The 23,436-nt window shown below is 45.0% G+C and overlaps 1 protein-coding gene across 3 annotated transcripts in view; it reads left to right on the plus strand.

Annotated features, from left to right (window-relative positions):
- The window catches only part of Ntrk2 (neurotrophic receptor tyrosine kinase 2), a 331,422-nt gene that overhangs the window by 260,743 nt on the left and 47,243 nt on the right, over positions 1–23,436 (plus strand). For all 3 annotated transcript variants that reach the window (XM_016000229.3, XM_076573466.1, XM_016000227.3), the window contains one exon: positions 5,154–5,388. In XM_016000229.3, coding sequence (XP_015855715.1) covers positions 5,154–5,388 — 235 coding nt within the window. The remainder of the gene's footprint in view (positions 1–5,153; positions 5,389–23,436) is intronic.

Genomic DNA, 23,436 nt, shown 5'->3' on the forward strand with positions numbered 1-23,436 from the left:
ACCACGTGACATGGAAGAAAAGAATGTTTTTATCTACATCAGGCAGAAACAGAAATAGAAATGGATCTTACATGTAAGGTCACCAGGGTGAGGTACCACATGTCCCAGCCTTGACAGAGAACCTGGGTTCTCCTCCTGAGTGGGTCATCAGGCCCCCCTTTCCCAGGCACCTCTATCCCAAGTCCCTTACAGTCCGTTCTATGTGCTCTTTTCTTTAAACACCAGCTATCGTCTTTGAAATATTAGCCTGTACATTTCATGTAGTTCGGTGGAGAATTATACTTGAGAGAAACAAAAGATGTTGAGGAATATACTGAGTACCTTCCCTTCCTGGCCTCATTTTCTCTGCCTAAAGCAACACAACATGCACCCCAAGAACAAGTTTAGAGGGGAGTTATAAATAGCTTCTGATCCCACGGCCCACCATTTCTGCTGTTTTCCTCTTTCCTTTGGTTCAGGGATTCAAAACCCCAGTGAGTGGCATCTTTTATGTAAGGGTCACACGTAGTCCTCCCCATCTTCCTTCCGTGTCCCGGGCTGCTGCCCAGGCCTTCGCACAGGAGTACGCTCCAGACAGCGTCCCGTTTCCCTGGAGAGTCACACTGCAGTCTTAGTCAGTCACAGGAGGAAGGACTGAAAGGACAGTGCTCCGCTGCTTTCAGTCCTGGCTCTGCAGGTTGCTGCTGCCTGGACCGTTTGCACGGCCTCTGTCTGTGTTACACATGCTGCTCAGTTCTTGCCTGGGCTGGACCTCTGCTTCCCCTGCAGCTGTATGTGTATGAAGGGATGCCAGGTGAGATCAGGAGTGCATGGAATGTTCACGGTATTGAGCAACAATCCTAACCCACTTTCCTGTGTTAACAAAGCGTTCATTGTGGGTGACAGACAGGGGGTAATGGCAGATTCTGTACTTTGTATTGTCAGGCTAAAGTGAAAAGATTAAGATATGCTGGCTTTGGTTGAGGGCTAGTTGTTCCTATGAGAAATATTTTCATCATTCTTCAGGCTTTCTCCCTAACCCAAAAATGTCCTTTCTTAAATACTGTAACAAAATAAACCCATGTGCAATTATATGGATGCAGTTTTATGTATCTGCATGTTCAGACTGGTGTGTGTGTGTGTGTGTGTGTGTGTGTGTATGTGTGTGTGTGTGTGTGTGTGTGTGAATGTGTGACTATGGGTGTGTGTGTGAGTGTGTGTTGTGAGTGTGTGTGTGACTATGGGTGTGTATGTGTTGTGAGTGAGTATGTGTGTGTTTATTATGGGTGTGAGTGTATATTAGTGAGTGTGTGCTCTGTGTGTAAATGTGAGGGTATGTGGGAGTATATGTGTCTGTGTGTATGTATGAATGTGTGTATTTGTGCATAAATTAGTGTGTGTATGTAAGTGTGAGTGTGTATGGTTGTGACTGTGTGTGACTGCTCAGTTCTTGCCTGGGCTGGACCTCTGCTTCCCTTGCAGCTGTATGTGTATGAAGGGATGCCAGGTGAGATCAGGAGTGCATGGAATGTTCACGGTATTGAGCAACAATCCTAACCCATTTTCCTGTGTTAACAAAGCGTGTATGAGTGTATGGTGTATGTGCACATATATGTGCATGTGTGTATGAGTGTGAGTGTGTATTATATAAGTGTGTGTATTCAAGTGTATGTGGGTGTGAATGTATATGTATGAGTGTATGTGCATGTGTGTACATATGTATGTGTGTGCATGAGTATGAATGTGCATGTGTCTGTATATGAGTGTGCATGTGTGTGTGTGTCTGCATGTGCATGTGAGTGTGTCTGTTGCCACTCATTTTTTTACTTTCTGACTGTCAACCACACCCTAGCTTCCCCCATGCCTTCAGAAGCCCTCCCTTGGCATCCTACACAGGGCATGGAGAGCTTAGAAACTCAGCCAGCTTGATTCCATAATCTGCTCAACTCTGGACCAGTGTGGCTGCCAAGGAGCAGACTCAGGTGCAGCGATGCATTGCAAGGACAGGCTGTCCTCTTCCTAGGAGGAGACCTGGCACACAGCCGCCATGACAGATCCCCCAGCATCTTGGCAGTGCATAATAAAGCCAGATGTCTTATGTCTCTAACCTTTCTCTTCATGGAAAAAAAGCATATACTGAGCACACGAGGTGAAGTGGACAATGAGAAGGAAAATTTTATTTCAAGAGTTTCACAGTTTTTCCCTTTAGAATCTCTCCAAAGTTTCCTCTTAATGTGGAGAGAGATAGATGAGTAATTTTCAAGTAATTTATTCAGAATTTCTAAGCATGAAAGATGTGTCAATTTATAAAAACCAAATAGTATTTCAAGACTTAAATTTAAAGATAAACAAACTCACTATTACTATGATTGTCCTTGTGGCGCAGTTAAAGAAGCCAAATCATGCAGCAGGTGATGGAGCTGAGACTCCTGCCACGTCCCTCTGGACCCCACTTCCTTCTTCCGGAGCAGGTGCCTCCTAGCACTTTAAGTATGTATAGGGGCCACTGTATGAGATGGAAGTCTTCATGACCGGAGTTGGGTAACAATGGTTGGCAACAATGAATTGCATATTTTAAAATAGCTACAGAGATGATCCTATTAATACAAGGGGAAGAAAATTTCTAAGATGATGTGTATGTCAATTATTTTGGTCTAATCATACCTTATACCTAATGCACATGCATTAAAATAACACACTCTGTCCCATAAATGTGAATAACTATTATGTGCCAATCAATTTTTAGAGTAAATTTAAAGGATAAACACACTTTTTAGCACATCAGAAGGAGGCTGGGATGCAGCTCGATGACAAGGCACAAGCCTCACCTGCACAAGCCCCGAGACTGATCCCCAGCACTACACATTCAAATACACAGTAAAGAGAGGTACGAATCACAGAGCCAGCTCCGGGTGGTGAGTTGCCAGCTGCAATCCCTGCTGGAGACAACCTGACCAGGAAGGTTGAGTCCCATAAGCCTGCTGTTGGCTCCGCAAGCCACAGCGCCGGGGAGGCACTGCCATTGCCGCTCTTTAAGGAGCTTCTCCTGGAAGAACAGTATGCGTTTTATTTTCAAGAGATGCAGGAGGACCTGGCCTCCATGGTCCTCTTCAGAACTCATCCAGGAGATTCACCTATCCTCCCCCTTATTGAGGGACATCTGCTCCAAGGAAGCAAAGGTGTGCTGAGGCTACTGCCAGGGAAAAGCCTTCTTGCCTTCTCAGAAGCAAGCAGGAAAAGGGGTGTTCAAGGGTGTGAGAGCCCCCCCCCCACCGCGCACAGAGCTATGAAGAGCTCTTGTGTCCAGGCCACCAGCTTCCCTTTGCTGCTGGAGCACAAGGCTGGTGCAGGAGGTTTGCAGAGGTGAGGTTTGCAGAGACGTGTTTTGCATGAGGGATTTGGACACTTCCTTCCCCTGGAGTGGATGCCTCCTGCAGACTCAGCTGTCCAGCTTTCTGTAGCTGGACAGGCTATGGCCGACACTGATTTCCTTTGTTCATTCCTTGAATGCCTAAAGTTTCTCTTAGTCTTTTGGTCCCCCATTAATTTATGTGTATCTCTAGATCCTTTACCTGAGGTTGAGGTCTCAGTGAGGAATCTTCGGTGAGGTGGGAAGGACTTTGGCATCCTCAAGAAATTCCCATTTCCCGCAACTCTCCATATTACAGACCCAGTTTTTGTAAATCCCCCACCCCCACTCTATAAAAAGCCCCCCCCATGCAGTATCAATTCTTCCTCATGCAAATGCTCTAGGATAGTGCTCAAAGGATCTGGTTTATAGAATTAAGTAACAGACCCAGTAGGTGGTAGAACTCTCTTGTGTTGGCACTGGGTTCAAATTCAATTCTGACAGAGTGAGCATTGGCTTCTGTGCTGTGTCCTGTTTTATAACCTCCAGGGACTTTTCCTCAGGGCTCTTCCTGGGTGCCACAAATGGCAGCTGGGGGGTGGGGTTTGAGGAGAGATGAAATCTGTTAAGACTTGCCTGGTATGAAACCAGGAAGCTCCTCCCAAGAGCATGGTTAAATCTAGATATTCAGAGACACAGGGGGAACCAAGGGATCACCCAGCATAATATACCCTTGTGCCTTTGACTAATGAGGAAATTGCAGATTAGCGAAGTTCAAAGATTTCCCCAGATCAGAATGTTAGATAGTGGTGGACTGGAACACGCCCCACGCCTCTGCCAGAGCTTGCTCCCAGGGAAAGCGGGGTGAAAGGCTCGGTGACAGCATGTTTTAGAAATGCAAAGAAAGGGAGAGTCACTGCAGGCTGGAGCCTTGAGGGAGAAGTGAGTGTGTCTGGGCTGGAAGAGTTCATGGAAGGCAGAATCCAGGCTAAAAATGTTGCATAATTCTTGCTCTCTCATTTTCAAACACTCATGTAGTTCTGACCCATAGATGGAGTCAACCACTTTACATGTATTGAAAACCCTCCATCTTTGTTACAAGTATTTTCAAGCACTAGATGGAGATGCCCTCCCTTCTTATTTTTCCCTTGGGGTGGAGGGAAGCTTTTCCCAGGCCATCCAGAGGCAGCAGCAGGTTTCATTACTCCCTGTAACACCCTCTCAGGACACAAGGGGTCCTGATACCTGTGTGGTTGGTGTGTGGGGATGAATGACCCTGCTGGCTAGGACTCAGGTCTTAAAAGAGTCAAGGGTTGAAAGTCAAGGCTTGAAAGCCACATTTGGTCACAGATCAGGTAGGCTGAAGGGGACCATGAGCTGCCCATCTTTGGCAGGGACATCTGGAGTGGTCAGTGTTGGGCTGCAGCATGACTTGGAGAAGACCCGGGGACCTCACTGATGCTAGGACCATGCCTCTAGGAGAGCCAGCTTCTGCTCCTGCTTTTACTCCCTCTCAGGCAGATTATGCTTCTCAGTTTCTAAGACTGTGGCCAATGTCTGATGGCAGAAGAGCTCTGAATTCCCCGAAACATAAGCCTGCTGACGTGTGGTGTGAGGTCTCACCATTTCAGCCCACACAGCCCCAGGTGTCCCACTCAGGAGAAATGAGGCGGCCGTGCACTCTCTTGGCTATAGAGATAAACTGTGGGTGGAATGGAGCTTCTTGGCCTCCTCTTCACCTAGTCAGGCAGTGTCCTCCAGCACGGAGACCCAGCCCCTCTCCAGTCTTCCAGCCGAGGCTCTAGCCCCTTGTCTTCTCCCACAGGGCACACGGGCCAGACGCGGTGCTGATGGCGGAAGGCAACCCACCCACTGAGCTGACCCAATCTCAGATGCTGCACATCGCTCAGCAAATTGCAGCAGGCATGGTCTACCTGGCATCCCAACACTTCGTGCACCGTGACCTGGCCACCCGGAACTGCCTGGTGGGGGAGAACCTGCTGGTGAAAATTGGGGACTTTGGCATGTCCCGGGACGTGTACAGCACCGACTACTACAGGGTGAGTAGCTGCCCAAGTAAGGAGACGCTCCTAACTGGGGAAGCCCCATGTATTCATATGGTTGGGCTGGCATAAGGAAATATCACTGGTCAAAGGAAACTGACTCCAGTACTTAGAGACCTCTACGATCATGGTGGCAGTGGGTGTGATTTCCTCCCATGGCTCTCTCATCAGAATGCAGGTGGCTGTCATCTTTGTTTTTATTTATTTTTACATGCATGAGCTTTAATGGGAGACCTCACTTCTAAATCTCCTCTTCCAATTTGGACACTAGCAAGACTCGATCGATCGACTAAAGCGCACCCTATTGGTTCCATTTTCTCCAAGCTACTTCTTTAAAGTGCTACATGGAACATGATCATGTTCTAGGTCATGTATGTGTCCAACACACAAGTGTTAGGGTGAACCTTTCTTCGCCATGGATTTCCAGAGTTGGTTGAGGGCACAAGGATCAAGGATTAACTAAAACTTCCGTTTGATGCTGGGAAATGATAGCTAGACACCTTAAGGGTTGAACATGTATGAATTTGTTTATATGAGTAGTAGTCTAGGAGACCTTGGCAGCTCCCTCACAGAGCCACAAGGGGTGAATGTAGCAGAGCTTTTACACCCATACATGCAGTGGGAAAGGTTCTGCCAGCCTGTTCTGGAAGAGTCACATCACAAATGGACAGACTTACAGACAATGCTTCAAATCCATTGGCTGCTTGTGGTTGGTACACTCTGGTATGTTAGATTTGCAAATGGAGGACTTGGAACCTGGATATGAAGAACGGGGACATTTCTGGAAACCAAGAAAGTGTGGCAGAGGGGAGGCTTAGCAAGGTCCTGAAACCTTCATTTGATTATTGCTTTGTCACTTTCTGACTTCCAGAACAGGGTAGGGCTGGTGGAGGCAATGCCCCTCTTGGCCTTTGTGCAGCTCATGGTTGTTTATGTTGAAGCTGAACCCTCTCAGTTTGTATCCTGTATCCTTCCCTGCTGCCAACTTTGCTACACTTGGTTTAAGAAAATGAATCTCTGTCTTGCTCCATGTTCTTCAGCAGATGGTTTTGTGGTGGTTCTTCCTTCATTGCCTTGATAAGCTCATATCTGGTGTGTGGAGAGTGAATAGAAGTCAAGTTGGGGAACTCTTTTGGTGTTTGCTGGAGATGTGAGCCATCTTAATCTCAAGGGTCTGAAACAGAACTGTAACACGAATTGCTGAATGGTCTTTTAATTTAAAAAAAAGCCTGATATTGGGGTGAAAGTTGAAAGATCAAAGAAGCAGAGCAAGTCACAGCTGCCGCCTCTGACCTCAGCGTCTCCTCAGCCTGAAAGAGCTCCAGTTGAAAGGGACGCTTCTGTCGAAAAGCCTGTAGTTCTTGTCTCCTCACGCCTTATGTACCTTTCTCCACCCTGCCATATTACTACTTCCTGGGATTAAAGGGGTGTGTGCTTCCCAAGCAAAGGCATGAGATCTCAAGGGCTGGGATTAAAGATATGTACCACCACTGCCCGGCTCTTTCTTTCCTAGACTTAGTCAATCTCATGTAGTTCAGGGTGGCTTTGAACTCACAGATCTCAACCTCATTAGTGCTAGGATTAATGGTGTGTGCCACCACTGTCTAGCCTGTATGTTTAATCTAGTGTCATGTTCTGTTCTCTGATCTTCAGGTAAATTTTATTAGGGTACACACTATATCACCCCACAGAACTTGGAAGCAGTACTTGCCTCAAGTCTGCAAGTGGTTGACCTTTGCCAGGCGTCTAAAGCACAGATGGTATTTTACAGATATATCTGTTTTATTAAATTTGTTTTTCTTGGTATGAGATGGGGATGAGTGTCTCCCAGCTTCAGAAGAAACAAGTGAGTGCTTCTCTGAGGAAAGGTTTTGCTGATCTTCATGAGTATGAAAAGAAGATACACGTGGTCCAAGCAACAGCATTTATTTTATTTTTAAAATAAAAGTTGTAAAGGACTTGGAACAAAGAAGGAACTCAATAAATGTTGTGATTTAATTATTATGCAAATCAATAAGGGTGTATTTCATCCCAAGGCTAGGACTGAAGTAAGTGAAACCTAACAATTTTAGCAGCATCTCTAGAAAAATAATTTGAAGAACAAATATTGAAAATCTCAAAATAAAAAGATTAGCCACTCAACTCAAAACTAAGCAAAAGATTTGAACAGACATTGTTCTAAAGATGATATGGAAGGGCCCAAAAGCAAAGGAGAGATGCCGAGCACACCAGTCATGAGGGAACAAGAGGATAATGATAAGTAGATGTCACTTCACAACACTGATGCTGTAATAGAGACAGACAGACAGTAAGTCATGTTGGTGAGGATGTGGGAAAATTAGAATTTCCATTCATTGCTGGTGCAGAGATATGCAGGTGCTTGAGAATATAGCTTAGCAATTGCTTAACTTTTTCAATATAAAGCCACAATATAACCTAGCGATTCTACTCCTATGAATATACCCAAGGAACTGAAGTTCTGTTTACACAAAAGCTGCTAGGAAAGTTATTTATGATGTCTAAAGAGTACAAACTCCATAGCCAGGCGGTGGTGGCGCACGCCTTTAATCCCAGCACTTGGGAGGCAGAGGCAGGTGGGTCTCTGTGAGTTCGAGGCCAGCCTGGTCTCCAAAGCGAGTTCCAGGAAAGGCGCAAAGCTACACAGAGAAACCCTGTCTCGAAAAACCAAAAAAAAAAAAAAAAAAAAGAGTACAAGCAATGTAAGTATTGATCAATTGTTGGATGGGTAGACGTGATGTGGAGAGTCAATGGAATGTTGCTCAGTAATACCAAGGAATGAAATCTAACCCACGGCACAATATAGACAAAACTTAAAACATCATATTAAGTTGCCAGAGAGATGCTCAGTGGGTAAGAGTACTTGCTGCCCTTGCTGAGGACCTGGGTTTGGTTCCCAGCACCCACCTAATATTTCACAACTAACTATAACTCCAGTTTCAGGGGATCTGACTTCTGATTTCTTCAGGCACCAGGAACACACATGGTACACATGCATATATGCACAGAAAACATTCATACACATAAACTAAACTAAATAAATCTAAAAAAATGAAACAGAAACAAGACCATGATATTAAGAGAAGGAAGCCAAACACAAAAGGCCAGTGTCATGTGACTCCATTTACAAGGAGTGTCTAGAATGAGAAAATCTAAGGAGACAGGAAGCTGATTGGTTTCTGAGGGCTTGAGGGAGGGAATATCCAAGAGCGGCCACTGCTGGGTCCATGGTTTAGGGTGTGTGAGGTGTGATTTAAGAATTATCTAGTGGTTTAAGGTACATTACAAGTAGACTTAAAATCTAATAGCCTTATGTGCTTTTAATAAAAGAAATCTTGAAAAAGAAAATGCTTAAACAGTAGCTGCCATTACATATATAAATTGATCTTGAACATTCGTGAATTATTTAAACACGGCATTTGTGGTCTACCATCTTTTATTGTCATTTGTTAGGTAAACCCTCCACTCAGGCCAGAAGACCCAATGCCTGGGATCCAAGTCTTCTCCTACCTTCAAGGGCACCTACAGGCATATGGTGTGTATGAACTCACTCAGGTACACACACATGCACACATATTTAAAAATAATAGTAAATCTATAAAAACCCATTAACTTCATCTCCCTTGTTCGTGGCCATTACTCAAATGTAGTTGTAAAGTTTGTGCTTTTTTTTTTATTTTTTTATTTTTTATTTTTTTTAGGATTTTTGTTTTGCTCACTCAAAATGAGGTAAAAGCACCAGCTTTACATTGTCCTTTGTCATAGATGGAAAGGAATAGGCTGGGGGAAGAGATAAATAACAATGGAAGACAGCACAGTGAGTAGGAAACTTCGGAAATGAGTTAGGTGTTTTAGTTAGCCCTTTCTAAAATTTCAAAAGGATAGTTCACTTTTGGGCTTCATGAAAGCATCATCAAAGAACCAGCATACAGCACACTGTCGTGTCTATCAAATGGGAGAGCAGGAATTGCTGCTTGGTTTTTCAGGAGAACTCCAGAGCACCCACTGCGACCTTGATCACCCTTGCCTCCACACAAAATAACACCATTTCTAACACGAATCCCAATCCCACCGCCATCACAGTGTCTCCTTGGGGTCCCTGCCACTATCTCTAGGTCAAGAGCTTTTCTTGTCGATGTTTCTCTTTCTCCAGGACCTTCCACAAGTGTTTTCTTGTCATTTTCTTCATATCTGCTTCAACAGCCCATACCACATTCTAAAGGGAGAAACTGGTAGAGATGACATTTGATGTCATCACCAATGTCAGAGACCCTTTCAGCCACAATAACCAAGGAGAAGGTCAGGTTAGTCTAGTGAATTCGTTTGTTACTTTTCTGTTACTGTGATAAAATTCAATGACCAAAATCAACTTATAGAGCAGTGGTCTCAACCTTCCTACCGCTGTGACTCTTTAATACAGTTTCTCATGTTGTGGTGATCCCCAACCATAAAATTATTTTCGTTTCTACTTCATAACTGCAATTTTGCTGCTGTTTTGAATTATAATGTAAATATCTGTGTTTTCCAAAAGGGGTCATGACCCACAGGTTGAGAGCAGCTGATACAGAAATAAGAATTTATTTTGCCTTAAGGTTCAGAGAACTAGATATCCATAATGGTAGAAAAGGCAGGCAGGAAGCAGCAAGTGTGGTAGCAGGAGCTGGAAGCTGAAAGGTCAGATCTCAGCTACACACACAGGAGGCCATTGGAGCAAACTGGAAGTGGGCTGATTGTAAAGTCTCACAGTCTGCCTCCAGTGACATACTTCCTCCATCAATACCCCCTGTTCTAAACGTCCCACAGCCTCCCCACACGGTGTCACCAACTGGGGATGTTCAAATGCACGAGCCTGTGGGGGACAGTTCTTATTTAAACCACCATATCTGGATTATCTGACATGGAATGACGGAGTGGGAATGGACTAACTAGCGTGGGAAGTCACAGATACCTAATCTTTAACGACCTAACCCCACTAGGTGCCTGAACCTTCTGCTCCTGGTGACTTGTGCACAGCCGAGTGGGGTGGCCCCAGCTCTGTGCTCTTGGGAATAGCTGGTGGCAGCTGTTCCTGGTCACGAGGGAGCTGGCAGCACCAGGAAGCCTGATGAGCCTCAAACCCATGCAGCTGAGTTAATTACATCCTCCCAGAGAAGAGAGAAATCACAACACTGAGCTTGCATTGAAACCAGCCCAGCATGGTGGGCCCAAAATTACTCCAGCATTTTTGTTTTCTAGATTGTTCTAATTAGCAGCTCTCTGCACCAGCCTTCTATTTTGTACTTTTTTGTTCCTCCTCTCCCCTGGCAAAACCCGACATTCAGGGATGATCAGAAGCAGATTTGTGTCATCCTGTGCTAGGACATCACTCTACTTGGTCATTACTCTGCCACTGTGAACCCATTGAATACTTTTTTTCTTTTTTTTAATTTGCACTTTGGTAGTTTTCTATGTTTGGGTCTAACATGAGTTTAAAATTAACATAATCTGTTGGTGATTAGAGAGGCCCAAACATCTGAGATCCTAGCTTTTTAAATTCTTGGGCTTTAGGTTTATGTGATAAGAAATCCCATCCTTTAATTCATCTTCTACTTAAGAGTGAAGAAAAAGGGGAAGAATGGGTTAGATGATCTGTGGTAGGCATTTAAGGGGGTAAATGAATACAAGTTAGCTAAGCAATGTCATGCTCAGAAACCCAAATGGCAAAATGCTATCAACAATGAACCAAGAAATCACCACTGGATGCTCAATACCAGGTTATTGCCTAATAGAAAGAAAATGTGCTGTACTAAAAATTTCTAGCTGATGTAACAAGTAGCCAGCCAACTTACAGCCAACAGTGAACCAACTTACAGCTTGGCATCTTTCCCCATTACTCTGCCTACAACCAAGTGAAAAGGCTGGTGACCTAGACCTGACACAGCACAGAGGAGGAGCCTAGATAATTTAGGAAACAGACAAGCAGATAAAAAACTAATCAAGAGGGGTTGGAGAGATGGCCCAGTCTGTAACACAAATCATCAAACAGTCTTATTAATAAAAAAACCAGAGCCAGATATTAGGGTGAAAGCTGAAAGATCAGAGAAGCAGAAAGAAGCCAGCCACATTCTTACCGCTAGGAAATTCTCAGCCCAAGAGAGAGCTGCTTCCTGTATACTCACACCTATATACCTTTCTGTCCCTGCCCTCTTACTTCCTCTCTCCGCCCAGCTACATCACTTCCTCTTCCTGCCCAGCTCTGTCACCAGTCCCTAAGGTTAAGAACAGTTGCTGCTCTTGCAGGGGACCCCGGTGGGTGTGGTTCCCAGCATCCACATGAGAACTCTCAATGCTAACTCCAGATTCAGAAGATTCACCGCCTTCTTCAGGCCTCTGTGGGTACCGGGCATGCATGCAGTGCAAATACATAAATGCAGGAAAAATACTCAAACATATAAAATACAAATAAATGAAAGTCTTTAAATGTTTTTAAAATTTCAACAAAAAATTAACTATCTTACTTTGGTCTTCAAAAAGAATGTATTTATTTTCAAGGGATATTTTTACCCAATAAAAATATTTCAAGATAGAAAGGTAGGCAGATAAACTCCTTCTAAAGATGTTTTTAGTTTCTTACTATGTGGTGTACCAACACCATTCCCTCTCTGAGAGGCAGCATAAGAGATAATTCCCATTTTTCCTCCCCTCTTGCTTTCTACAAACAGGGCAGGTGTTCACAAATCTGCCCCCCTCGTTGGTTCGTATAAATAGGTATTACAGCATAGAGTGTCTGGCACCATCAAAATGAGCTCCTATTGATTTTCTTCTTCTAATATGAGAGGGCAGAGAGCAAGCCCTCCAACTCCGAGTGTTTACACAGACTAGCTCTGTGCGTGGTGCATCAAGAAAGTGGTTGGTGAGTAATTGCTGACCAAGACAACCATCAGGAGGGTGTGTCACTAAAGTGTGTCACTAAAGCTCTCTCAGTGAGTTTAGAGGACACTCAGATTTGTGTTTGGCTGGCTTGGATTTGGGTGGCCCAGATTCCAGGGCTGCCGACCTCAGGAGGTGAAGCCAGGGGTGATGTCCTACCTCAGGTGACTTCTTGGCAGTAAGGACATGAGCACTGTCATGGGATGCCTTCCTCTAGAGATGTGTGTGTAGAACACTCGAAAATGAATGCTATGTTCATTTCAAGGGAAAACTCAATCCCTCCCTGAAAGCAAGATGTCCTCTGTGCTCGCAGCTCCCATTTGTGTGTGTCATTTCCCTATTTTCTTAGTCACTACAAAATACTTACACAATGACTCTTGACTTTCACATGAACAATTATAGATCTTTCTAGTCAGGCTCTTTTGCTTAAAGTGGATTCAGAAAAATGAGATATTGTCTATTCTTTGAAATCGTCTTCACTCTGTTCTCCTCTCAACACTTAGAGCATAGTTCAGAGGAACCCGTCTGCCAGAGAGAAATCAGAACATTGAGTTCAGGCTAATTCTGTATTAAAAGAGATTTGCATAAATTATTTCAAGTTTCTAAGTTGGTTTAGTTTGTATCCAAGCTTTCCTAAGAACTTTTTACTTATACTTTTGAGTTTTAGTAGGGTAAAGGCAAGAGTCCTCTCATTCATTCATCCATTTGTTTGTTTATTCAATAATCATTATTTATTCAACACATATTCAAGAAACAAATATCATATAGTATACTACATATGAAATGAGCCTAGATAAAAGACCCATGGGCTCTACTTAGACATTCCAATGAAATGAGACAAGTTCTGCAGTAGAGATATGCACTGGAGACCCCAGAGTACAAGTTTAGTTTGGAAAATCCGAGTGGAATTCATGAAGAAGCATTCAACCTGGAATTTAAGATATAAATTCCAAATTGTTCTGTTGTCTAGTAGGCCCTGTGCAGGAAAGGATAGGGAAGACATATAATAGATATAAAGAGAGATGGCAAGGTAGACATTGTGGGTGTGGCCAGGGAACAGAGACTTCTTTGCCATGCATCCAATGGTATTTGGACTGTTACCAAATTCCATAAGAGCCAGTTGGTCATACCTATATCTTTATACCCATCTTTTGGACTGAAAAAGGCCAAGAGAGTTTCTACACCAGGAAATATATTCTGATAACTGCTTAGAGCTACGAGAACATTCTCCCAGCAAAGGCCAGCATCCCCACCTCTGTAGTTACTTGTTCTACCTGATGTAACATCTCTTAAATTCTATCTGACACAGTGGGAGCTGCAGTGGGAGAGACCCATGGTCACAGGTCATTTTCCTCAAGCAAGAATGCCTGACAGCCTTTCATTTCTTATCATGTCTTGTGACCTTTAACAAGAACAATAGGAAGTTGCAGAAGCCAGAGCAGAAGAGCTGGCCTGGAGATGCACTGTCTAGGCCCCCTGTCCCACCCACATTCCAGCAAATGAAAAATGTTAGCAGGAGTAGAGTAACATTCTACTGTTGTCTTCTGGGGCTTTTATTCATAGCCATTAGCCTATCCATTTTATGCCCAGATGTACTGTATGCAAATATGAAGCATTCTCCTTGGTAGAGGAGAGGTGTAGGTATAGTAGGCCTCCCCAAGTATCTCAGACAGACTGTCAGAGCACTCTAGTGAGTCCTGGGAGGTCACCACACCAAGTGTCCACCAGGTGATTTCTGCCCCTGCACTCTGTATTTACAGCAATCAGGCCTCCGCTCTCCCTGTGGCAAACTATGTGACATCACTCAAGCTAGCCAGGCTGTAAAGAGCTCTGCACGAGTGTTGTGACCTTAAGACAAATGTTCGCCTCTCTGGTTTCTGACCTTGTGATCATGCTGGCTAGTGATTATTCCACCAAAAGCATCAGTGTGTTCCTAATGGTGGTTAAGCAGGTAGGGGGTCGCTGTGCTCATGAAACAGGAGCTAACAGGTAGGCAGTTATGATTGGCTTGGAGACCTTTTAGTCTCAGAGCTACAGACTGGCACTAAGTTCTTTAACTCTGCCTTCCTGCCTCTAGTTGGCTGTTGTGACTGAAAATATCAAAAGTGAGGTCAGAGGAGGAAGGAGGAGGACTGGTAAGAAGCAGAAACCTGTGACTACCAAAAATAATCTTTCTCCAAACACCCCACTTTAAATTTTTTATTTTATACCCTGTATATTATTTTGGCCAGAGGTAGGTTAAAATGAAGAGCTGAGCTCACTTGCAAGAAGAAGAAGAAGAAGAAGAAGAAGAAGAAGAAGAAGAAGAAGAAGAAGAAGAAGAAGAAGAAGAAGAAGAAGAAGAGAAAAAAGAAAGAAAAAACTAGAAAAAAATTGGGATCTGAAACAGAGTGGGGCAAAAATGAATGACTTTAGTGTAAGAAAACTGTCATACCAACCTTATGTTCCGGGATAGCCCATTTCCTTCGCAGGAGTTCTTGCCTGGGAAGTGTTTTGGGGAGCAAACACCACACTGGTCTGTAGTCGGGGGTTACAGAAGTCCTGGAAGCCTTTGCTTCTTCACTTCGCTGGTGTCTTCTGGCATCGTAAGGTGCTCCTGGTCTCAGGCAGTTTGACAAGGGTGTGCCTCCTGGCTCCTGCATCACTGATTTCTTGGACTTACAGTTTTCCTCTGTTTAGATCTTTACTCAGACTTTTCTTCTGCTCCTCTCCAGCACACACTGAGCACCCATGTCCTGTATTCTCCTTTCCCTGATCAGACCACTTTGGAGGGTTCCTGCTGCTGTGTCTTCTGTTTCGGTGACGTCTCCTGTATGTCTGGATCTCCTTTGTCCCCATTAGTCCCTTCATCCTCCTGCTCTTCTAAAAGTTCAGCAGGAGCATTTTCTTAGCTCACCTGTGTCTCTGGTATTTTAAGACATGAAACAGCACTGGTGGGTATTTCAGATGTTTTCCTGAAACTCTGCATCAGTTCAGCATAAATCTCAGTTGATTCCATTTTCCCTTCATCATGGTGTGTGTCTTCCTAGGATGGTTGGTCATTTAGATGGGAAGCCAGACATTGTGACTTTTCCTTATTGAATGTTCAATGGTCTGTGTTTCCATAAATGTTTCTGACCTTTGTTCAGGAATTTCACAGGGATAATTTTTTATTTTGTATATTGATTTTTGAAATTTCCTGGGCAAGGCAAGAGCATAGGCAACTTTAGGCCTACCCCAGATTCTCGTGTGAAGTCTCCACACTGCTCTATGGAAGCCAGCACTTCTCCTTGCTCTGCATGAGCATCTAGTGCCATGTCCTCTGGTCTTGTGATTCTTCCCCTAGCTATAGATTGTGTCCTCACATGCAGCTCACTACTTCACAGGGTCCAGGCCATCTTGGTGGGGAGGGCATGCCACAGCAGCTCACATCACGATGGAAGAAATAGAAAGAAAAGGCTGTGTGTCTGTGTGAGGCAGACACACACACACACACACACACACACACACACCACAGGGTAAAGATCGAGCTGGCTGGCTTTTCCTTCCCTCCATTTTATTTCATCCAGGACTCCAGTCTGCAGAAAGGTACTGTCCACATTTTCAGAGTTGACTTTCTGGCCTTAGCTAATCTCTCAGCTAAACCCTCACTGACACACCCAGAGTCCTTCTCTACCAATCTTCTTGGCAGCCCTCTGTTCAACCGAGTTGACAGCCAAGATTAAGCACCATGTGGAACTTTCACTGAACTAGACTTGAGCAATCAGTTGACTCCCCGTCCGCTTATCTCTTGAGGAGCACTGGCCGCCGGTGTATTTATTGAGTAGCGTGGAAACGGTTTATATTTAGGTTGGTGAGAAGGGCTCATCACTATTACTTCATCTTTCCTCGAAACAGAAGGCGGGTGCCACCGCTCCGTGATGGATGTGTCATCTCAGGGCCCATCAGTGAGCTGCTTAGAATCCACAGTAAAGAGAAACAAGGCCTCTCATCTTTTTTAAAACAGCTACTTCCTGTGAAGGCTCCCCCCCTTTTTAATTAAATAACTTACATTTACATAATACTTCTACAATTAAAGTTTTTCTGCCTACACAAGATTATTACTTAAGTAGGGGAGATTTTCTCCATCTCCAGTGAGTAGTGAGCAGGGGGGAATTATCTCATCTTTGCTACTCTGAGAAATTTCTCAGATTCAAATGTGAATTGGTTCAAGAAGGCATTGGAAGGCTGTGTGGGCAGAAAATACCCCTAGCATTCCCTGCTTCTCCGAGTCTCCTAGTTTCTGCTCTATGCTCAGTGCTGGGAAACTTTGGGCAGATGAATGGCTGGATTAGCTTGAGATAGTGTTTCATGTACACTTCTTAACCGTGCTTCTTCAAGATGTGTCCTCTTCCCTAAAGAAACTCTCCTTGGGAGAAGATGCAAAACAGTGAGGTACATGCTGTAGAGAATAAATTGAATTTGGGGAAGAGGAGGGAAGAGATCTATAAAATTCTATGGGGAAATAAATTGGATTTGGCCTAAGTTGTAAAGGGAGAAAAGCATCAGGTAGGGTGTTAGTAACTTAAAAACTATTTCCATGACTGGTACTGTGGTCCAGACCTAATTAGAAAGGCTTTTTGTGTACAACATACATTCTAATGTTAAGCTCCAAGGTTCTTGTACAGTGCATGCCCAGCTTCTTGCTGATCACACTAAAAGGAGCTTTCAGAAAAGAGTGTTCAATATTCCTCTTTCAAAGCCAGGATACTGTCCCTGCACTGTTTGCACAGGCTAGAAGCTGTGGAGTCCCACCATGCTATGAGCTGATCCTCTGATTCTCATAATGCTTGTAAACATCTCTCTTCAAGTGGTCATTTCCAACCTGCTCTTGTTCTAACTACCTACCTGTCAGAGACTGTGGGATCACCAGAGATTATCACAACAATCTATCCTAACTCTGGATACAGGTGGTGCTGTGTATCTGTAGCTCACATGCTAGTGATCCTTTGGTGACCACGGCTTAGTAGAAGCTTTGATAGAGTCAGGAATTTCACTTTCCAGACAAAGTGGCGCATACTTTGGGCTCCAGTAAAATATGATCAGAGGCTGGGGACAGTCAGAGAAGTGCTTGCCACGTAAGTGCGAGAAACAGAATTGGAGCCTCATGTTCTGTGTTTAAAGACAAGAAAGGGGGAAAAGCTGGGCATGGTAACACACTTTTACAATCTCATACTGGGAAGTGGGCCGCCCATGGCCAGCCAGTCAGTGAGGCCCAGGCCAGCGAGACCTCCATTCAAACAACAGCAGCAACAAAGGTGGGCTGTACTCGAGGCATAACACTCAAAAGTGTCTTCTGGCCTCCACCTGGATGAGCACATGGACACAGATAAGCGTTTACACACAAACACACACGTACATATATACACACAAAGGGGAAAAAAGTAAAAGAATTACCAAACAAAATCCTTTCTGAGCTCCGATGGGAAACATCTGTCTCTCAAGCCTTACCTGGTTTTCACTACCGACAGACTTCCAAACGGGACCACATGTGTGAGCACCTGGGAGCTTGTCTCTTTGATAATTTAGAAAACCCCTTCCTGGACATCCATGCTTTGAATCACATCATAACTGTGTGATTGCTCTTAATTAAAGCTCCAGAACCTGGCCAGGGAAGGCAGCCTCTGTGTCACAAGACAGAAAGTTCTAGGCCTGCCTGAGCTACAGAGGGAGTTCAAGTCTAGCTGCGCAACCTAATAAGAAGCTGCCTCAAAATAGACATCATAAAACCTCTAGGACTTATCTTCGTGGAGTGGTAGCCTAGTGCACAAAGGCGTAGACTCAACAGTTAGTACCACGATGGGTGGGGGAAGGCCACATGCTCTTAAAAGTGTCCTCAACTGTGGTGTTTTATTTTCCTGATGGTGGTGGCATTACAGTCAGAATGCAGCTTTAGGACTTCCAGTGAGAAAGGCCTTTGGATTTTAGTCACTATCATCCAACCTCTTCCTCTCTCCCACGGTCAGAGCCCAGATTCTTCCAACAGTGCTGTTTTCCTGTGAGCCCCAAATGGATTTGTGATCAGTTTGTCAATGAATGGTTTGAGGCTCTCTGCCCCCACCCCACCCTGGTTCTCTGCCCCCACCCCACCCTGGTCCTCGTCTGGAAGGTGAGCTTGGCTCATTCTCTACGCAGGTATTGTCCGTGACATCCTGAGTGTGGTGAGACACACTCAACCGTAGGTTGGAAAGGATGCAGACACTTGTGACAGTACCGGCCAGAGCAGCAGGGCCGGGCGTCCTGCCCAGCGGTCTAGGCAGACCCCTGCTGGCCGTCCCTGTCTCTGCAGGACTGTGTCTGTGTGGGTGACTGGTGGGGCCTTGCGCAAGAAAAGGCTTGTGAAGAGTGAAACAGCTTGTCAAGGTATCCTTGTGGGTGTCTGTATTGAAGTGTCACAGTACGAAGGCTTTTTATTAGCAGTTATTTTAGAAGCCGAACACCAAAACGGAACAGTTTCTTCCCTACATGGCACTTCCAGGCTGGCTGCCTCCCTCAGCACCCTACGGCAGCACCAGCCTTCTCATAAGGGGGTGGAGAACATGACGCTGGATCCTTTGACGGTGGAGCCTGGCTATGTGGCCCACGCCCTGAGCCCTGGAGATAATTTGGTTCATTCACATGTTGCCGATGACGGGATGAAGCCGCGGGTGCTGCGGAGGATGAGGGCCTCGTGCGTTGCCTTTGCGCACAGCCCCGGAACCTTCCTGTTTTGAATGGGTTTGGAGGGATGGCTGCTTCGTGTGAGGGCAAGGAGAACCCGGGCCAGCGAAGCCTGGTGTCCATGGGTGTTCCTTCAGCCGATGCCTACACAGCTCTGCGATGTTCACGGCTCTTTTCCGGCAAGTAGCAGGTTCTCCCTAGAAACCTCGATAGACCTCGCTGTGGTAAACAACTGTGCCCCGAGAAGACTGCTTTTAGTGCCTCAGGGAGTCAATTCTGGACGTTGGAATGAAAGGTTTTCACTCTACTTCAATATCTCAGCCTGACATGGAGCCATCTCAACCACCTGTTTTTGTTTTGGTGGTTTTGATTTTTGAGACAGAGTCTCTTCATCCCCTCTTGCCTCAGCATCTGAGGGCTGGGATTACATATGTGTACCCCCCCATCACATGTTCTGATGATACAGATAAAGAAAATAGTATTCAGAGATTGTGAAGTCACCTCCGGAAGTGTCCAGCATCTGAACCCCCGTTTGCATTGTTGAGGTTACCCCCCACCTCCCTGGGTCTTTGGGTCTTTTCTAAATCTAGGACCCAAACCATCGGATGGACAGTATCAGCTCCTTTGTTGTGTGTGCACAGTGTCATGTGACTCTGACGCGATGAATCATCTTCTCTGACGATTATTTCCCATCTTACTAAAGTGGAAATGTCTGCTCTGCCTGATGCCTCATGCTGTCATGAGGCCACCCCAGGAAATGCAACGAGTGAATGTGTGCCCTGTTCTCAGTCCTCTCCTTGCCATTGGAGAGCAGGAGAGAGCATCATCGAGCTGCATAATCCTGGGATCCAGCTTCATGTTTACTGTGGGGCTCTCTCAGATAAACCAACAGGAGTGGAGGATCAGTTCTCAGGAGTATGAGCACTGACTTGGGTCTTTTTGGAAGATTCCAGGGTGTTCATGGCTCACCCCACTCAGCTTCCCTTTGCATCTCCTGTGTCTAAGATATAACATGCCACAGTGGTTTTGCATCCACTATTATATAATATCGTTCTGCTTTCTCCAGCAACAGTGATATGTGAGAGGCTTTCGACAATGTTAAAGGGCTTGTCCAGAGCCCTGCCTGCCTGCTGATCCGTGCTCCATGTTCCTTCCACTATGCCCTTCTTGGCAACCTCAGCCACCACTATTGCAAACACATTTTTTAAAAACTTATTTTTAACATTTATTTATTTTTATCTACGTATATTAGTGTTTGCTGCATGTATGTATGTACACCACTCACATGCAGTGCCCATGGAGGTCAGAAGAAAGCATCAGATCCCCTGGAACTGGAGTTACAACAGTTGTAAACCACCATGTGGGTGCTAGAAAGTGAACCCCGGTCCTTTACAAAAGCAACCAGTGCTCTAACTGCTGAACCATCTCACCAGCCCAAATTGAAAGCACATTTTAACATTCTATGTGATATGCTGCCTCCTTCTCTTTGGGGTTGGCCTAGAACTACCATCACTTACTTAACCTTCGCCAGCCACCATGAGGCATAGCAGTTTGTCTGAGTGTTAAACACACATCACAAAAGGAAGCCATCACAGGATAAGCCACGCACATAGTAGAACACACTAGATTTAGGTAACAAAGGGCAGGGCTCCAGTCTTTAGCACTTAGGAAAGGACTAGAAACTCCTCCTGCAATGCAACATGTAAGATACTAAAATAGATGAGATTACAAAATAATATCATTAAATGGTAGCAGACTTATACATCTTAAATTGTGATCTATGGTATTATGAAAACATTAAATGGCATCTGGGGGTGGGCATAAAGTGATGTAGGTAAAAGATGCTTTGGAATGTCGGCAGCAGCAATGATGTGACATTAGAGCACCTGGTTTATGGTGGATATTATCCTTGAAGATTCTGCTGACACTACTGTGGTTTGCTGCCTATGTTAACAGCTGGAAGAAATGCTGAACTTAGAGATGAATCAAGAATATGTGTAGTCCGGGCTTATGAAATCCCTGTGAATCAAATCCACAGAACACATTAGCGTCTGCACATTCTATCTCAGTAGCCCTGTGCTTGAACATTGTACAGCGGTGCTCATTAGGCTGGTGCCGTGAATTTCTACTAGCTAGGAGCATCCATCAACACCAGACGCAAGAAGATGGAGTAGCACAGTAGCCAGGCAGTGTAGACTCTGCAGTCAGACTCTCTGAGATCACATTGCATCCTGACTTCCTATCAATCACGTGAGACTGAATGAAGCCCTGGAATTCCAAAGACCTAACTTCTTCAGTGTTTACATTTTAATAACAGCAGCGTTTTCACCAAGAGAGGTGGGACCCCGTGCACCTTCAGCAGTTCGCTTCTCGCAATGGGCATTTAACATGTCAGCTCTCATTGCTGTAATTACATGTGAGCACAGGAGAAGTTATCTCATAAATCAGTATCCTAAGGGGCAGTTGACACTAGGCAGGCTGGTGTTCAACAAGGCGTGCACACGCTGGAGCTTGGTTAGCTGAGTTCAGGCTGTATTTCTCCACTTCTTAATGGTACTAAAGGGCCCTTGCCAAGAACCTAGGTAGAATCAATACATTTCCTGCCCACGGCTGTGCCTTAACTTCTCTCCCCTAAGGTCACCTACAAGGATCCTGATAGTTATCTGTCATAGCTTCATTTTGATGAGGGCCCTCCTTGGTCACCACTGCTTTCTGTAGCTTCTCCCAGACATCCTTACACAGCCTGAGTTAGAATTCAGTCTAGAACGAAGGTCAAGTTTAGTTATGAGAACATATTTTTTGGAAATTGTGCTAGTCTTTGCCTACCTTCTCTGTCACTTCCCTCCATCCATTCCCTTGCTCCTGCTACAGGCAAGAATACTAAGCTCACAGTGTTCGGAGTAAAGGCTGGGCTGTCATCTAGCTATGACTATAGGTATGCATCTTGTTATGAGACGAGTCTTTCTATTTAAAGACGTCTTCACTTTGTTCCATCTTTCCTAGCCTGCCGAACATTCTGGATAGAACAGAGAGAATTGTTGAAACTTATTCAACAAACACCATTCAGCTTTCGCCTCAGATCGTGGGTATTTGTGAGGAAAAGATGGGCAGAAGACACCATAGCCTTGTAGAGAGTCTGGCATTGACAAATGACCCATAGATGCTCCCCAGATAGGACAGCAAGCGGTGTGGAACAAACATGCCGTTAAGAACCTGTAAGGGGGAGTTTGACCTGGTGGGGGTGCTGCAGAGAGCCTCTCTGAGGGGAGGCTTGCAGGTTGGGGTAAGGCAAAAGATGCGGAAAGTTTCCAGACAGAGGAAACAGCACAGGGAGGGAGAGGCAAATGTGCTGGGGTGAAGCTCATGCTGCAAGCCCAGCTGGAGGGGAGGGGCTCTGAGTCCCAGTGCCTGGCCAGTGTGCTGAGGATCTTCCCATCACGCTCAGAGGAAGCTGTGGGCTCCAGCCGTCTTCAGGCTGAGGGTGATGGCAAAGGAGTTCTTGCAGACCCGAGGAGGGAGGTGGTGATAGGGACAGACAGGACAGCAGCAGGGACAGGGCAGAGCAAAAAGACTTAGGAGCTGTGTGAGGAGGCAAAGCCGCAGGACCTGGAAGGTGGATTGGGAATGGAAGGGACAAACAGGAAAACTACAGAAGTGTGAAATAGATCTGACCATCTAAACGGGCTTTGCTGTACATTCTGTGGTCTGGTTTTGGGTGGAGGGGAAGAGAATAGATATTCATTTGGGTACATGTTAAATTTACGGAGATTTTTTTTTTAAGCCACCTGCAGTTTCAAAGGCATCTTTAACAAATAAGTAAATACTCAGAGGAGTGTGACCAATAAGGTTAAAACCAGGCATGGGCAGGAGGGCTGAAGAGAATGTGAGTGCGGGGTACAGGAAAAGCCTGCATGTGAACTCAGTGGCTGTCTTTTGCCACACAGAGGGCTGTGGTTGCTATAGCTGCTGCCCCCCATTCCTGCACAGATCCCACACAATAGAAAGAGGGTTGTCTGGGAGTGAGAGACCCTTGGGCTGCTTTTCAGAGATGGAGGATCCTCGTGACTGAATGGCAAGTGTGGGCTTCACAGGCTGGTGCAGAAAGGACTCCATGTCCCATGCACTGTGTCCCAGGAAACCTCGAGACTGTGAAGAGGCCTCAGTGATCACTGCTGTAAGCAGGTAGCCCAGCAGTGATCATGTTAATGACTAATGCACTGCTGTGTGTGTCATAGTCATTAATGCAGCCACTAACATCAAGTGCACTATGCAATGAAAACCATCAGACCTAAATATGCAGTCTATAATGCCAATACAACAAAACTTTAATATGTTTTCATGATTTCACTTTATAATGTATGACTGTAACAATGTGAATTTTTTAAAACAAATTTACATTATTACAATGCACTTTTATTTTCTTTAGTTTGGGACATTATA

The sequence above is a fragment of the Peromyscus maniculatus genome, chromosome 5 (genome assembly GCF_049852395.1).
Source record: "Peromyscus maniculatus bairdii isolate BWxNUB_F1_BW_parent chromosome 5, HU_Pman_BW_mat_3.1, whole genome shotgun sequence".
Classification (NCBI taxonomy): domain Eukaryota; kingdom Metazoa; phylum Chordata; class Mammalia; order Rodentia; family Cricetidae; genus Peromyscus; species Peromyscus maniculatus.